Consider the following 18,313-nt stretch of genomic DNA (forward strand, 5'->3'; position numbering starts at 1 on the left):
TGTCATCCAGGTCATGGACCAAGAGATCTTGGGGAGAAAGATATTTAATCATTTTAGGTTCAGCGATCTGCGCTAATAAACCTTTGCTTATATAGCTAGCTTCCTGTTTTAAGTTTAATTTAGCATACTTGGTTTTCCCAAGGTCATGCACTTGCATAGGGATAAATAGATCATCCTTAACTTTCACAATTTCTGTGAGGAATTGTGAATGATCTCCCTCTTTAGGGAATTTAGGGTCCCCCTTGTGGAGGTATATGGTTAAGACATCGCTGTTAAGGAAATATTTGCTATCTTTCCATGCGAAATTTTAAAAGTATTACCATCAGAGCCACTTAAAGGAGTCTGATAGTCTATTTGTAGGATAGTGATTTCAGGTATAGAGTCATTCCTGAAATGAATCTCCACAGCATCTGGCTTCTCTTCCAACACGTGACAGTTATGCCGGGTGCAAGATATACCGGGCCGCTCAAAATTAATAGGTCTTTTTACTTGTGACCAAATTACATTATTTATGCAATTAATTATGGTGCTTAATTGCTTCAGGAGATCACTACCAATAATTAAACGATCAGTTGGCAGATCCACTATGATGACAGGGTGTCTTATTACCCTGTTCCCCAGTCTTAGCTTTAACCATGCCGTACCATAGACTTTGAGAGAGTCACCCCCAACACCTATTAGTGAACCATCAAATTCTTTTATCTTAGGTTTGTGGGGTGTTAGCTCATTTAGCTGTGTGTAGTACCTGTGGGACAAAATAGTTGCCTGAGATCCAATATCAATTAATCCCATGATAGGGTTAGTAACTGAATCCTGGAGCTCAGCTAATACATAATATCTCCGTGCAGTTTCTACAATTTCACACATACAATTAAAGGGCCATTATACACTCATTTGTTCTTTGCATAAATGTTTTGTAGATGATCTATTTAAAAAGCCCATAAAGTTTGTTTTTTTTAAAAATGTATAATTTTGCTTATTTTTAAAGAACATTGCTCTGATTTTCAGACTCCTAACCAAGCCTCAAAGTTTTATTTGAATACCGTCAGCTACCTTCTCCAGCTTGCTCCTGTTTGTGTAAAGGGTCTTTTCATATGCAAAAGAAGGGGGAGGGGGGGATTGTCTTATTTCCCACTTGCAGTGGGCTTTCCAACTGCCTTTTCAACAGAGCTAAACTGAAAGCTTCTAAGTCCGTTTTTAAACCATTTTATACTGGATTTTTATATCAGTATCTGTGCATCTTATTCTTTATAGTAGTGTCTATTACATGCAGTTATATGAAAATGAGTGTATACTGTCCCTTTAACATGATTACATATCTGTGGGCTTCGCCACGTTTTACCTGTATTCGCCACGTTACCTGATGCAGAAGAAACTACATACTTACCAGTCCATCCCTCTGTAATAGGGTCAACAGGGTTCCTGTGTACTGTATCTGTGGGAATAAGGTTAGTGCAAAACTGCAAGGTAAGAGATTTGTTAGAGCTTCCAGGTTGAGGTTGCACAGCTAAATCGTCCATTCCTGGTCTGTAGGGAGAGAATATGATTAGTACCATTATTGATATTTTTCATTTTATTTGGTATATCTCTCCCCTTTCTTTCATGTAATACTGCAGTATTTATGACTGTGCCTGTGGCCCACTGCTGGCCACTGGCTGTACCCCTAAAAAAGGATTATTAGGGTTCTGAGCCGTCAAAGCTTGACTCATATTAGTAAATAGTGTACATAATTGACTTACTTGCGTACTAAGTTGGCCCACTTGCATGGACAAGCTACTTTTACCCATGGACCGATTTTTTGATATCCCAGGGTATTGATTCCTGGATCCCTCAGAATCATAGCTGTTGTTCCTATTTTGACATGGTTGTCTTTGTGGTTCAACTTGTTCAGCATTAATATCTTAGGGAGCACTATTTACTTGGGATGTCTGGTTACCATGAGAGTATTTTCGCCACTTTTGGTATTTATTTTTATGGGGTTACCGATTACCTTGTGGGTTTTCATCTTTTTGGGGATAATTATTTATCTGGGTATGCCCCCATTTTGAGTATATTCTCTCTGCACCTCGGCCCGTGATGGGGGAGGGTCAGAGTTAAAACTTTGTGGGGAAGACCTGTTTTCTCGGGCCACTTCCGCATAAGTTTTCTTGTTAGACTCCAAATTGAGGGGGCTAGGTGACACCCTAGTTTCTGCCATAATTTTGGGGCTGGGCCTTGGTTCCCTTTTTACCCCCTGTTCACAGGACTGCTGAACAGAGTATAATGTTGTACTCTCTTTGATCAGCCAGTCCAAAGAGCAGTGCTCATCAAAATCTCTAGCTAAATTAAGTTTGATGTATGCTGGCAATGCTTCGTAAAATAAATTCACAAATTCTGAGCTTTCAAATATAGGGTAGTCTTCGGCCATACTGTACGCACTTTTCAGTACAGAAAGGAATTCTATAGGGCTTTGATTTGCACCACATTTTAAACCGTATACAGCTATTTTCGCTGCGGTTTTGGTGCCCTATTTCCAGAATTCTTTTTTGCACTCATTTTTCGTTTCACTCCAGGAATGAATATTCATATCCTTGAGTGAAGCAAAGAATTTGTTATGTTTACCCTTAAATACCCAGGGCAGAAATTCAATTTTTGACCGCTCACTAGTAACATTCATGATGAATAAAGCATTTTCATAGTTCTCTAAGTGGTCAGTTATAGAAGTGGTTCCGTTTTTTGGAAAATTTAGGTACTGCATCCCTTAAGAAAGTAATTATTTTAGGGGTGTCATATACCTTATTAAACGTATCTTGGGCTTTCATAGGGACCTTATTTTTGGGGCTGGAGCACCCCCTATCTGTCCTATATTTATTATGGGGAGACCCCCTACGTACATTAGTACTACGTTGGCTATTTGGGTAGCTAGCTCCGCCCTCTGACTCACTACTAGAGCTTCCCTCCCCCTCCTCTGAGGTATAGCAGTTCCCTAAATTTATAACATGAGGTGACTGTCAATTTGGGAAGTGTATTTCTGACCCAATAGGCGTCCTTTGTTTAAATTCTTCCCTAAAGTTATGCAGTTCATTTCTGATCAATTCTTTAAGGGATTTAGAATTATCTGCATTATCCTTATTGCTAATAGAGGGGTTTTCATTATGACGATACAGCCTTTTTAAACCACTTAATTCTCTTTGACTTTGTGCGAGTTCCTTATGCAAATCTTCTATTTGAGCTATTAAACTCTGGTTATATATATATATTTTTTTGTAAGGTGGCCATGTTTTGGGCAAACTCATCAATTTTATCCTGGACTCGTTCTGCCTCTTCCTCATCTAACCTTAAGGAATAATTTTCACCCCTCAGTTGCTCCAATTGTGAATTTTGTACTTCTATTTTATTGTACATTTCATCGTTCACATAGAGGAGCAGACCCCAAGTTTTGAAAATTATTTTGTCGCGTTTCCTCTGCTTTTGAGGTTGGCCAAATTTTAACAGCCCTTGAAATATTTCGCTTTCGCCACACCATATATTATCTGCAATTTTGTTGGCCTTAGTCTTCAGCATCTTAATGTAAGCGCCTAATTCTCTGTTTTAAGGGTTTCTGCCTGACTATCGGGCAATTTTGGGGAACATATTTCAACACTATGTATAGATTCAATTGATTCACTTCTAGTAACAGACATTATTATATTGACTTAGTATTTGGTTAAATTAAAACGCTAATACAATTTTGACCAATAAGGAAGAGAAAAAAAATATTCAAAAATATTAATATTAATCTTGAAATATGAACAAAAAAAAAATTAATCAATTTTTCAAAAAATAATTTTAATAATATATATATATTTTTTATAATCTCTATTTACTACAAATATATTATATCAATGTGATAAATTTCATAATCTCCCAGCGGTGCCTTCAGATATTATGTCAGTATATAGCTGGGTTGCAATACAATTTATTTAATAATTATGCTTTAAAATAACCTCCAATTAAAATGCATATACGAAACAATTAAAATAAATATTTATTCCTAAATTCTTTAAGATTAGTTAAAGTTATAAACACATTGAATGATACACACTTAAACTGTTACAATATTCTATACAAAGATCATAAAAAATATACCTTTACAATTTACCTTATTCACAATGAATCACATTAAAATAACACAATAAAATACCAGAATATGGACCGCTAACTTTAGCAGTGCCTAGTTAAACAATATAACAAGATACTTTAACAGCCAATTTCTATGCCAATTTATCTGAGCTGAAATAAATCTTATTTAGCTACAATAAGGCAAATTCTAAAATATATATATATATATATAGTTGCAAATATAAATTACTTAGCACTAAATATGACTAGTTAAACTACACAGGACTATGAACATGAGCTTAAAATACAAATTGTGCCCTTTTAAAATTACTAACTGCAATCTAGTTGTAGTTACCAAATACCTTTGATTTAAATATTAAAAATAAAAAAAATAAAAACCAACAAAACATATACATCACAAGATCACCAAGTTAAATGTTTCAGTTTTTCCAGAATTCCTAGTTTCACCTCATATGAATAAAGGTATTGCAATATGGATAATAAAAGGTAGCCCAATTTCGCTTATAGTGACTGTGTCCCAAAATGGCAGCAAAGTTATCAGTCAAAATTTTAGCAAACAAAGACCTCTCCTTTCTCCTTTGCATGAGCTTTTCAAGTGATAGGCCCCTCCCTTTTTTGTAATCATTGGTGAATGATGGATACGCCCTTAACGGATGATTGTCTTCCCATTGGCCCTCTGAGCTTGTCCCTTTGATAGGCCCTTTGAGCCGAAACATTTGATTGGCTTGCTGGCAACATATGGCTATTCAATACTACAATTTCCCTGCATAAACCTCTAGATGGCAGCAGACAACCAGAAATGTAGTCTTGCTATCAATACTGCTGCAGTTTACTATCTAACCTTTAAAATGTTTATTTAATATACTTTAATTTTCAGTATTAATAAACTTATCTGGTCAACATATATATATATATATCCCATTTAATATAACTTAGCATGTATTTATAGAGACCAAAGATGAATATACTTCCAGTATTATACTAGTAAGCAATTATACTTTAAGTGATTTGGCTCTTCACGGAATCATTGCATTCAGCATCCTGGCATTATATTGTATCTTAATGTGAATACAGTATATTTCATGTTTCTAAGAATTTTGAATGCATGAAAAAACAAATGTAGGTCTGAAATAATGTTGTTAAAAATGTAAAACATTTATACATCTATTAATGCAGCTATTATTCAATACAGCAGACATTTGTCCAATATAGTATGTTTCAGATCAATACATATACATATATGTTGTCAATATAGTCTGGGTGTGGAGAATGTTAACTTATATAAATTTATACTCAATTAATTTCATATTTAATATTATCCAAACAGACAATCTCTCAGACTTATCTATTTACATTTACTATACAGTTACTTATTAAGTTCAGCAAATATTTATTTAATATGTTACTGTTAGACATTTTTCTCTTAGATCCACAAATACACATTTTTATACAATATTGAAAATTATACAAGTTGTGCTTTAAAATGAATTTAAAAGTTACAATTCAACATGTGTTTGTGCTTAGCTAATCTGTGGATTCAACACAGCAGGGGTAATCAACTCTTGCATATACTTAAGCTTCAAAGGGACAACATGTCTGTCTGCTATCTCTATGTGGAGTCATTACCTGATAACCTTTTATTACATAGAGGAAAGATCAGGAGATCCACATATGGGCATACATATCTGAGGGTTCCATAATGCTAATACTTACTTTGAAGAGGCCCACTGGCCTTATCTATACAACAGTCTGAATCCTTTGTTCTTTCTAAGAAAACTATGAAAACAATTCCTTTGATGAATTGGGACAAAGGCCTGCAATGCATCCTTGACAAATGAAAAAGGGGGGTTGTGTCACAAACAGCCTCACAAATAAATGGATCATTTGGTGTAGACAAATATATATATTATTTAATAACTCTCACAGATATCCTGACAAGTAGTTAAACACATAATAATATACATAAATTGTACAATAATAAAATGCTAGAACAGATTATAATATTTTCTTTTTGCACTTTTATGTCTGTAAATAATATTAATTATAACACTTATTATTACTATATAAATAGTTAATTGCACTTGTATCATGGATTGCTTTATCTTATCTTCACTTTCTGGGCGTATCTTTTGCTGTGATTGGCTCACAAACCAAGCTCAGGATTGCTGTGGGTGGAGTCATTTCACTACGAGGGGGTACTGATCAGAAAGTGGGTGGATCTAATGGCAGGTGCGAGGGATTGGGCATACATAGGTAGTTCTTACCAACCCAGCACATTTATACGGTACTAATGGGCTATGGGAATGGCAGCGGGAAACATTCGCAAACAATGACAATCCGTATAGTGAAGGACAGATGTGATTATCTTTCCCAGTTATTTTTTTTTTTTTAGTTTTTATAAATATATCGGATAAATAAAAATATTCTTAAATGTCAAGTATTGCTACTGTTATGGTGATATAAACGGATTATCCTTTACAGCTATTGATATATCTTTTTCTAGGTGGTTTCAAAAGGGACTTTACATGATTTTGGCTCCGAAAAGATACTCCTCAAAAATAAAACAGGTAAAAAAAAAGAAAATTCTACTCATTCTTTACGCAGACGCTTCCATTATTTTTTTATTCTGGTCCATTTTGACTTATTATTTATTTTATTTTCTTCTTCAGCTCCACGTGGTGAGATCTCTATTCGACTCCCGCTAAGCGTATCACCGCTGCTGCAAGTACTTGCGTATACTATGCTTCCAAATGGAGAGATTGTGGCAGATTCTACAGAAATCAAAGTAGCAAAAAGCTTTGGAAATAAAGTAAGTTCTTAAATTATAATTATTATTATTTTTTAGCATTTAAAGGGACAGTCTACCTAAGAATTGTTATTCTTTATAAATATAGATAATCCCTTTATTTCCCATTCCACAGTTTTGCATAACCAACACAATTATATTAATATACTTTTTACCTCTGTGATTACCTTGTATCTAAGCCGCTGCAGACTGCCCCCTTATCTCAGTGTTTTAGTCAGACTTGTATTTTAGCTAATCAGTGCCTTCTCATAAGTAACTAAATGAGCGTGAGAACAATGTTATCTATATGGTACACATGAACTAGCACTCTCTAGCTGTAAAAACTGTTAAAATGCACTGAGATAAAAGGAGGCCTTCAAGGGCTTAGAAATTAGCATATGAGCCTACCTAGGTTTAGCTTTCAACAAGGAACACCAAGAGAACAAAGCACATTTTATGATAAAAGTGAATTGGAAAGTTGTTTAAAATTACATGCCCTATTTATTATCAAATTTGCTTTGTTCTATTGATATTCTTTGTTGAAGGAGAATCAATCCACTACTGGGAGCCAGCTGGGCACATTTGGTAAACTAATGACAAGAGGTATGCATGTGCAGCCACCAATCAGCTGCTAGCTCCCAGTAATGCAGTGCTGCTTCTGTGCCTACCTAGGTATGCTTTACAACAAAGGATACCAAGAAGATAAAGCAAATTAGATAATAGAAGTAAACTGGAAACTTATTTAAAATAATATCCTCTATCTGAACCAAGAAAGAAAATGTTTGGTTTTCATCTCCCTTTAATAAATTTAATTTGGACAAACTGATAAAAGAACCACACATCAATTTTAAGTAAGTAAATTATTTCATATTATTTTCCTTTAATTTACCTCTCAAAATTGTGCTTTTACCATGCACTACCCTGAGAGGCTAAAGTGCAATGTGCATATATAAGTATGCTACAGTTTGCCTGACTCTGCTCATTTACATCTGGTCTCTGATTGGACACAGCAAAGGAGACTATCAGCAACAGGCATCTTCATCTTCACTGCATACTTGTTCTTCCATTTTATTTTTAAAACAATGTGTATGGTCTGAGTCATTGTTAATGGTGAGCCCTGTTATGATTAGTTAATCAAATTGTAATTTCTCCATGAGTCCTCATGCATGTAGGAAATAATGGTCCTCTGAATACACCGTTCAGGTGCCCAAAAGAGTATTGTACAAGAGGCATGGGATGACCAAAAGAAGGGGGCGCCAAAACAAATATACAATTATACGAATGTAGCCAAATATAAATGTGTTATAAACTGTAATGTCTCTAAAGGAAACAAATCTGTCCTGGGGCAGCCCTCCTTGATGTTTCTTGTACTTCTGCATGGCTGAAAGAAAGTAAAGACCAGAGGTGCCTTATAGAGTAATTTTATCAGGGCAAAAACCATATATATTCGAGATGTGCACAGTTTCTTTTACATGTATTGGAGCACCCCTTGTAGTGCTCATGAAGCGGGCTGGAATATTAGAATTTTTCAGCTAAACTCATCCCCATTTGAGCAGGATCAAAGGATGCCACAATCTACCATTCTCCATCCTGGATCAGAGCCAGACATCTGCTTCAGGCTTGGCGGGTGACATAACCTCCTCTTCCTTTTGCCTTAGTGGAATGTTCCTTGGTTTAATGGCTTAGCCAACCTGTTTTAATGGTGAATTGGGTATATGCAACAGCTATGACATCCGTCTCAAAGAGGGAAGAAAATATAACACAGGGGTATGAAGTAAAAGTTAAAATTTATTAAAAAACAGCAACGTGTTTCTAATCAGTGAAGCATTAATTCGTTATGCTGTCATGCCTGTTTGTTACTTCTCCTGACATATATTAGTAATTCATAGGTTTACTGAGGTGCTGCCCTAGGCCTATACTAATGTTTATCCATTTCCAGTAGCGAAACTACTCAACAGAGGGCCCTGGTGCAAAAAAATGTATGCCCCCCCCAAAGGTTACTCAGTGTAAGCAAAAGTGATAATATACATGCTGCTTTGTATAATGATTTTGAGTATATACAGATAAATATATATATATATATAAATAGATAAATAGATACAGAGAGATATACAGATGTAAATAGATAGATAGATAGATAGATAGATAGATAGATAGATAGACCTGCAACCTGCACTAATAAAAGGCTCCCCTGTATTAGCATTCTACACATTCTGCCCACGCTTATGTATAGACTGGATGCTATGGGCCCTGGTGCTACCTGCTGCCCCAATGGTAGTTCTGCTTCTGTCCATTTCCAGTATCTTATTTAATTTGCACAGTAAACCCGGTTATCATATATGTCTTTATGACTTGATTACTGTCTATTTACATAGACCTAGTTCCCATTTCTGTTGTAAACTGTGTAAACTGGTGGGAACAACAAGCAGCTCCATTAATATCTATGGGAATGCTTTATATATATATATATATATATATATATATATATATAACAGGGCCGCCACTAGGAATTTTGGGGCCCCTGACTCATCCATTGATCAGGGCCCCCCCCTCCTTTGACATGTGCAATTTTTGACCAAGTGACAAACGTATATGCACTTTATTCTTAATTGTCTATTTAAACTTGGAAATGTTGTAAAGGTAGTAACATACACTGAAACACACAAACAAACTCACACATAAGGATTCACATATAGACACTCTAGCAGACACGCAAAGAAACACACTCAGACACAGACACCCAAACAGACACTTAGCCCTTGTTTACATTGACCTGACAAGTAATGAGGTAAACTATAGTTTTGTAAATAAAAAAAAGGAGATTTACAAAACAAAATATGGAGTTCTGATTATCTTTTTGTAAAGGAAGATGACAACTAAATTATGACAACAGCATGCAGTGGCTGAAAGGAAGGGCCCTGAACTGCCTAAACAATAATTTAAAGGTTAAATGGTGGATTGGTTACTTCCGGAAAGGTCTTGTTAGTCTCAAAGTCTGTAGAAAGATGTGAATAATTAGTAGTAAGGTCAAAATGTCCTAAAAAGGAACAGACAATGGACACACAAACTCAAACTTGCACATACACCCAAGGAAACACCAACAGAGACAGCCTCAGAAAACACACAAAGACATACACCCACACACAGAGACACCCACAGAACACACAGAAAGACATACACACACAGAGAGACAACCACATAAAAAACACAGAAAGACATACATACACACACTCTCACTGAGACATCCACAGAAAACACACAAAGACATACACACACCCTCACAGAGACACCCACATAAAACACACACCCTCACAGAGACATCCACAGAAAACACAGACATACATACATACATACCCACACACACCCTCACAGAGACATCCACAGAAAACACAGACATACACACCCACCCTCACAGAGGCATCCAGAGAAAATACACAAAGACAAACATACACACACCCTCACAGAGACACCCACAGAAAAAGCTCAAAGACATACACACCCACCCCCACAGAGAGACCCACAGATAAAAAATACATACACACTCATAGAGACACAAACCAAAGCACAAAGACATAAACACAGACACCCACAGAAACACTCACAGGAGGAAACATTTATGCACCTTGCATCACCTAAATCAACAGTGTGTGACATGCATGATAAAAAATTTTTTAGAAATTAAGAGATCACTTTTTAAAGAATCATATTTGTAAATGTGCAAACAAAAATAATTCTGTGAATTCAAAATTGTACATTAATGAGCTGGGTAGATGGATAGATGAGGAAAAGTACCTTTAAAAGGTTGACATATGTTTGTTTGTTTTGTCCCCATTTTCCCCAACCAAGAGCACCACTTCAAATATAGTGTAAACATTTTCCCAGCTGTCAGCTGTACTTATGGATTTTGAAAATGCTATACTCTATATGGTCCATAAGCTGTGGTACTCATACCATTAGATCTGGTTAAATGCAGGATTTAGGCTTATTGGTATGTATTTCAAAATTAAGTCATCTGTAGTGTAAACTGAACAGTTTTAAGTTAACCTGTCTCATTTCAAACACTGAGCAATCTTTGTCTAAGAGTATACCATTTTATGCAGATGTAAAAATCTTAGATAAAATGCCTCCTTGCATCTGGAAAGTCCTTGCATAAAGGGGCAGTAAACTGGAATGTAAAATATATATATATATATATATATATATATATATATATATATATATATATATATATATATATATATATAATGCATATCTGCCAAAAGGGCATCTACCATTTGTGTATTGAGGAGGAAATATTTCTGCATGGTTTTAAATATAGAATTTCTACAGCATTGTCAAATAATCATAAATACACTGCTGCTAAAAAAAATGTGTTTTTATGGACCCCTAGCCCCACCAAACAACTACTACCACACTGAAGTTACAATCCAAAATTGCACAAAGAAATAAAAAACATTTGCTAAGTAAGTCCTACCTACTCTGCAAATGAAAGTGATCTGCCGTCTGCACACACTGTACAAAGTGCCAAGTCTGTCTCACACTGCGCATAGTGGTTTAGTGCACACTAAGAAATCCTCTCAAATGCTAATACTTTACTCCTTGTAATAACATTTCCCATGCTCAATTAGCACTCTGCTGTAGTACCCACTGGTGGCTGCCAAAATTAAAAAAAAAAATTTTTTTTTTTTTTTTTTTTTTTAGTTCTTGACTCATGGGGCCCCCCTGGCTCATTGGGCCCCTGACAGTAGTCACCCCTGTCACCCCCTGATGGCGGCCCAATATATATATATATATATATATATATATATACACTTCTGCTGTAATAGTAAATATTTTATGGAGAGGACAATGGACCCATTCTAATCTATCAGCATTCCCATGGGAATATTGCAGGTTTTATACACAGAAAGAGAAGCGCTAAACCAGGAGAAAAAACGGCTCAGTAGCTTTTTCTTTTGCGGGTCACTACCTGGAAGCAGCCTCTTTTAGCCCAATTGTGTATTTCACAGAGGAAAACATTCAGGTTTTTTTTTAAAGTCTTATCTGCCTAAAAATAAATGGTCCAGCTCAAAAAATAAAAGGCAATCCTCTTCTGAATGAGGAATATGGCAACTCCACACAATCATTTCCTACTCCTTTGGGACTCATCAGTGAGGTGCAGCCATATCCCTCTAGGCACACTGAGCAGGGTGTCCATGTCTGGTTTCCCCCATCACCTTCACATGAGGTTGCAACTCAGTCCAGGCCAATAGGAAATGGATAACGCAATTATTTGTGATGCAATAACCCCTTATACCTTGTAGGAGAACAATTCATTACTAGTATTTCAGATCACGAAAACATATATTCCAACAACTTTTTGTACTTCACAAATTTAGTATCCTGGACCACTTCAAACCCCCTTTATGCTGCAGTGGAGCATCTTGGCTATTTGTATGACCTTTTTTCGTGTTAAGGTTTTTGCACATATATAAAACTCAAAAATGTTTGTTTCATGACTCATATAGACAGAAGTTGTAAAAATACATTCAAGTTTCTTCCATTCTCAAATTTATTTTGTTCTCTTGTTATCCTATGTTGAAGAGCATACCTTGAGGTAGATTTATTAAATGTTGCACGGATCATGTCTGCCTAACATCACTAAATGCTTTTCTGTCTGCATTTATCATTGCATAAGAATTTCTAGTGAAATGCTTGTGCAATGCCGCCACCTGCACATTTGCAGCCAATCGGCCACTAGCAGGGGGTGTCAATCAACCCGATCGTATTCGATTGGGATGATTGCTGTTTGACACCTCAGAGGTGGCGGATACGTTAAGGAGTATTCGATCGGGATGATTGCTGTTTGCCACCTCAGAGGTGGCGGATACGTTAAGGAGCAGCGGTCTTATGAACTGCTTCTTAACTTAAGTTTCAGGTGGACCTGAAACTTCAGGGGTAGATTGCAGCATCTACCCCTAGACTCAAGAAGATGCCAGTCTGTAAAACATTATCGTAGTGATCTTGTAACAATGTTCTTAACAATGTTATACACTTTACAAACACTCCTACGCCTAGATTTAGAGTTTTGTGGCCAAAGGGGTGCGTTAGCTACGCAGGCTTTTTTCTGGCCGCACCTTTTAAATACCGCTGGTATTTAGAGTTTACAGAATGGCAGGGTTTTCAGTGCATTAGGCTCCAAAAAGGGAGCGTAGAGCATAATTTAATGCCACTGCAACTCAAGATACCAGCGGTGCTTACGGACGTGGCCAGCCTCAAAAACGTGCTCGTGCACGATTCCCCCATAGGAAACAATGGGGCTGTTTGAGCTGAAAAAAAACCTAACACCTGCAAAAAAGCAGCGTTCAGCTCCTAACGCAGCCCCATTGTTTCCTATGGGGAAACACTTCCTACGTCTGCACCTAACATGTACCCCGAGTCTAAACACCCCTAACCTTACACTTATTAACCCCTAATCTGCCGCCCCCGCTATCGCTGACCCCTGCATATTATTTTTAACCCCTAATCTGCCGCTCCGTACACCGCCGCAACCTACATTATACCTATGTACCCCTAATCTGCTGCCCTAACATCGCCGACCCCTATATTATATTTATTAACCCCTAATCTGCCGCCCCCAACGTCGCCTCCACCTAACTACACTTATTAACCCCTAATCTGCCGACCAGACCTGAGTGCTACTATAATAAATGTATTAACCCCTAATCCGCCTCACTCCCACCTCAATAACCCTATAAGAAATAGTATTAACCCCTAATCTGCCCTCCCTAACATTGCAGACACCTAACTTCAAGTATTAACCCCTAATCTGCCGATCGGAGCTAATCGCTACTCTAATAAATTTTTTAACCCCTAAAGCTAATTCTAACCCTAACCCTAACACCCCCCTAAGTTAAATATAATTTTATTCTAACGAAATAAATTAACTCTTATTAAATAACTTATTCCTATTTCAAGCTAAATACTTACCTGTAAAATAAACCCTAATATAGCTACAATATAACAAATAATTACATTGTAGCTATTTTAGGATTAATATTTATTTTACAGGCAACTTTGTATTTATTTTAACCAGGTACAATAGCTATTAAATAGTTAAGAACTATTTAAAAGCTAAAATAGTTAAAATAATTACAAAATTAACTGTAAAATAAATCCTAACCTAAGTTACAATTACACCTAACACTACACTATCAATAAATAAATTAAATAAACTACCTACAATTACCTACAATTAAACCTAACACTACACTATCAATAAATAAATTAAATACAATTCCTACAAATAAATACATTTAAATAAACTAACTAAAGTACAAAAAATAAAAAGAACTAAGTTACAAAAAATAAAAAAATATTTACAAACATAAGAAAAATCTTACAACAATTTTAAACTAATTACACCTACTCTAAGCCCCCTAATAAAATAACAAAGCCCCCCAAAATAAAAAAATGCCCTACCCTATTCTAAATTAAAAAAGTTCAAAGCTCTTTTACCTTACCAGCCCTGAACAGGGCCATTTGCGGGGCATGCCCCAAAGAATTCAGCTCTTTTGCCTGTAAAAAAAACATACAATACCCCCCCAACATTAAAACCCACCACCCACATACCCCTAATCTAACCCAAACCCCCCTTAAATAAACCTAACACTAAGCCCCTGAAGATCTTCCTACCTTATCTTCACCTCGCCGGGTATCACCGATCGGTCCTGGCTCCGAAATCTTCATCCAACCCAAGCGGGGTCTGGCGATCCATCATCCGGCGGCTGAAGAGGTCCAGAAGAGGCTCCAAAGTCTTCATCCTATCCGGGAAGAAGAGGCGATCCGGACCGGCAACCATCTTGATCCAAGCGGCATCTTCTATCTTCATCCGATGACGACCGGCTCCATCTTGAAGACCTCCACCGCGGACCCATCTTCTTCTTCCGACGACTTCCCGACGAATGACGGTTCCTTTAAGGGACGTCATCCAAGATGGCGTCCCTCGAATTCTGATTGGCTGATAGGATTCTATCAGCCAATCGGAATTAAGGTAGGAAAATTCTGATTGGCTGATGGAATCAGCAAATCAGAATCAAGTTCAATCTGATTGGCTGATCCAATCAGCCAATCAGATTGAGCTCGCATTCTATTGGCTGTTCCGATCAGCCAACCCGCTTGGGTTGGATGAAGATTTCTGAGCCAGGACCAATCGGTGATACCCGGCGAGGTGAAGATAAGGTAGGAAGATCTTCAGGGGCTTAGTGTTAGGTTTATTTAAGGGGGGTTTGGGTTAGATTAGGGCTATGTGGGTGGTGGGTTTTAATGTTGGGGGGGGTATTGTATGTTTTTTTTACAGGCAAAAGAGCTGAATTCTTTGGGGCATGCCCCACAAATGGCCCTTTTCAGGGCTGGTAAGATAAAAGAGCTTTGAACTTTTTAAATTTAGAATAGGGTAGGGCATTTTTTTATTTTGGGGGGCTTTGTTATTTTATTAGGGGGCTTAGATTAGGTGTAATTAGTTTAAAATTGTTGTAAGATTTTTCTTATGTTTGTAAATATTTTTTTATTTTTTGTAACTTAGTTCTTTTTTATTTTTTGTACTTTAGTTAGTTTATTTAAATGTATTTATTTGTAGGAATTGTATTTAATTTATTTATTGATAGTGTAGTGTTAGGTTTAATTGTAGATAGTTGTAGGTAGTTTATTTAATTTATTTATTGATAGTGTAGTGTTAGGTTTAATTGTAACTTAGGTTAGGATTTATTTTACAGGTAATTTTGTAATTATTTTAACTAGGTAACTATTAAATAGTTATTAACTATTTAATAGCTATTGTACCTGGTTAAAATAATTACAAAGTTACCTGTAAAATAAATATTAATCCTAAAATAGCTACAATATAATTATAATTTATATTGTAGCTATATTAGGATTTATTTTACAGGTAAGTATTTAGCTTTAAATAGGAATAATTTATTTAATAAGAGTTAATTTATTTCGTTAGATTTAAATTATATTTAATTTAGGGGGGTGTTAGGGTTAGGGTTAGAATTAGCTTTAGGGGTTAAAAAATTTATTAGAATAGCGGTGAGCTCCGGTCGGCAGATTAGGGGTTAATGTTTGAAGTTAGGTGTCGGCGATGTTAGGGAGGCAGATTAGGGGTTAATACTATTTATTATAGGGTTATTGAGGCGGGAGTGAGGCGGATTAGGGGTTAATAACTTTATTATAGTAGCGGTGCGGTCCGCTCGGCAGATTAGGGGTTAATAAGTTTAGGTAGGTGGCGGCGACGTTGTGGGGGGCAGATTAGGGGTTAATAAATATAATATAGGGGTCGGCGGTGTTAAGGGCAGCAGATTAGGGGTACATAAGGATAACGTAGGTGGCGGCGCTTTGCGGTCGGCAGATTAGGGGTTAATTATTGTAGGTAGCTGGCGGCGACGTTGTGGGGGGCAGATTAGAGGTTAATAAATATAATATAGGGGTCGGCGGTGTTAGGGGCAGCAGATTAGGGGTACATAAGTATAACGTAGGTGGCGGTCGGCAGATTAGGGGTTAAATAAATTTAATTGAGTGGCTGCGATGTGGGGGGGCCTCGGTTTAGGGGTACATAGGTAGTTTATGGGTGTTAGTGTACTGTAGAGCACAGTAGTTAAGAGCTTTATGAACCGGCGTTAGCCCAGAAAGCTCTTAACTACTGACTTTTTTCTGCGGCTGGAGTCTTGTCGTTAGATTTCTAACGCTCACTCCAGCCACGACTCTAAATACCGGCGTTAGAAAGATCCCATTGAAAAGATAGGATACGCAAATGGCGTAGGGGGATCTGCGGTATGGAAAAGTCGCGGCTGGAAAGTGAGAGTTAGACCCTTTCCTGACTGACTCCAAATACCAGAGGGCGTTAAAAACCAGCGTTAGGAGCCTCTAACGCTGGTTTTCACGGCTACCGCCCAACTCTAAATCTAGGCGCTAGTATCCCTATCTAGTGTTTCTTAATGTTTAACACAATAAACTCTATCTAAATTATGTTACTTTAAATACAATTGTTTCCCGGTGTAATAAAGTTACAAAAAAATATTGTATTTATTAAATATTCTTAAAGAGATATGAAACCCAAAATGTTTCTTTTATGATTCTGATAGAGCATGCAATTTTTAAACAACTTTCTAATTTACTTTATGGGGCCGATTTATCATGGCCTGAATGGGGCCAAATACCCCTGTTTCCTCGCGAGCCTTCAGATTCGATGGAAACAGGAGTTAAGAAGCAGTGGTCTTAAGACCACTCCTACTTAACTTGTCCACCAGCTCTGAGGCGGCAGACAGCAATCTGCACGATCGTATATGATTGGCACCCCCTGGTAGCGGCCAGGGCAGCATTGCCCAAACAGTTAACCACAACTGCTTGTGAAATGCTAAATGCTAAAGAGAATCATGTCCGCCACACAAATGATAAATTGGCCCCCAAATATTAACTTTTCTTTGTTCTCTTGGTCTTTGTTGAAAAGCAGGGATGTAAGCTTAGAAGCCTGCCCATTTCTGGAACACTATATGACAGCAGTTTTGCAAGAATGTTATCCATTTGCAAGATCACTAGATAACAGCACTATTTCCTGTCATGTAGTGCTACAGATGCTACCTAGGTATCTCTATAACACACAATATTATACATTAGCAAGAGCACTAGATAACAGCACTATTACCTGTCATGTAGTGCTACAGATACTACCTAGGTATCTCTATAACACACAATATTATACATTAGCAAGAGCACTAGATAACAGCACTATTACCTGTCATATAGTGCTACAGATGCTACCTAGGTATCTCTATAACACAATATTATACATTAGCAAGAGCACTAGATAACAGCACTATTACCTGTCATGTAGTGCTACAGATACTACCTAGGTATCTCTATAACACAATATTATACATTAGCAAGAGCACTAGATAACAGCACTATTTCCTGTCATGTAGTGCTACAGATGCTACCTAGGTATCTCTATAACACAATATTATACATTAGCAAGAGCACTAGATAACAGCACTATTACCTGACATGTAGTGCTACAGATACTGCCTAGGTATCTCTATAACACAATATTATACATTAGCAGGAGCACTAGATAACAGCACTATTACCTGTCATGTAGTGCTACAGATACTACCTAGGTATCTCTATAACACAATATTATACATTAGCAAGAGCACTAGATAACAGCACTATTACCTGTCATGTAGTGCTACAGATACTACCTAGGTATCTCTATAACACACAATATTATACATTAGCAAGAGCACTAGATAACATCACTATTTCCTGTCATGTAGTGCTACAGATGCTACCTAGGTATCTCTATAACACACACTATTATACATTTGCAAGAACACTAGATAACAGCACTATTACCTGTCATGTAGTGCTACAGATACTACCTAGGTATCT

General features: G+C 36.8%; 1 protein-coding gene across 1 annotated transcript in view; it reads left to right on the top strand.

The window, feature by feature from the left end:
• Positions 1 to 18,313, top strand: part of LOC128635707 (alpha-2-macroglobulin) — an 806,957-nt gene that overhangs the window by 226,113 nt on the left and 562,531 nt on the right. The window contains exons 10-11 of the mRNA XM_053688833.1: positions 6,605 to 6,668; positions 6,771 to 6,910. Coding sequence (XP_053544808.1) covers positions 6,605 to 6,668; positions 6,771 to 6,910 — 204 coding nt within the window. The remainder of the gene's footprint in view (positions 1 to 6,604; positions 6,669 to 6,770; positions 6,911 to 18,313) is intronic.

The sequence above is a fragment of the Bombina bombina genome, chromosome 7, assembly GCF_027579735.1.
Source record: "Bombina bombina isolate aBomBom1 chromosome 7, aBomBom1.pri, whole genome shotgun sequence".
Classification (NCBI taxonomy): domain Eukaryota; kingdom Metazoa; phylum Chordata; class Amphibia; order Anura; family Bombinatoridae; genus Bombina; species Bombina bombina.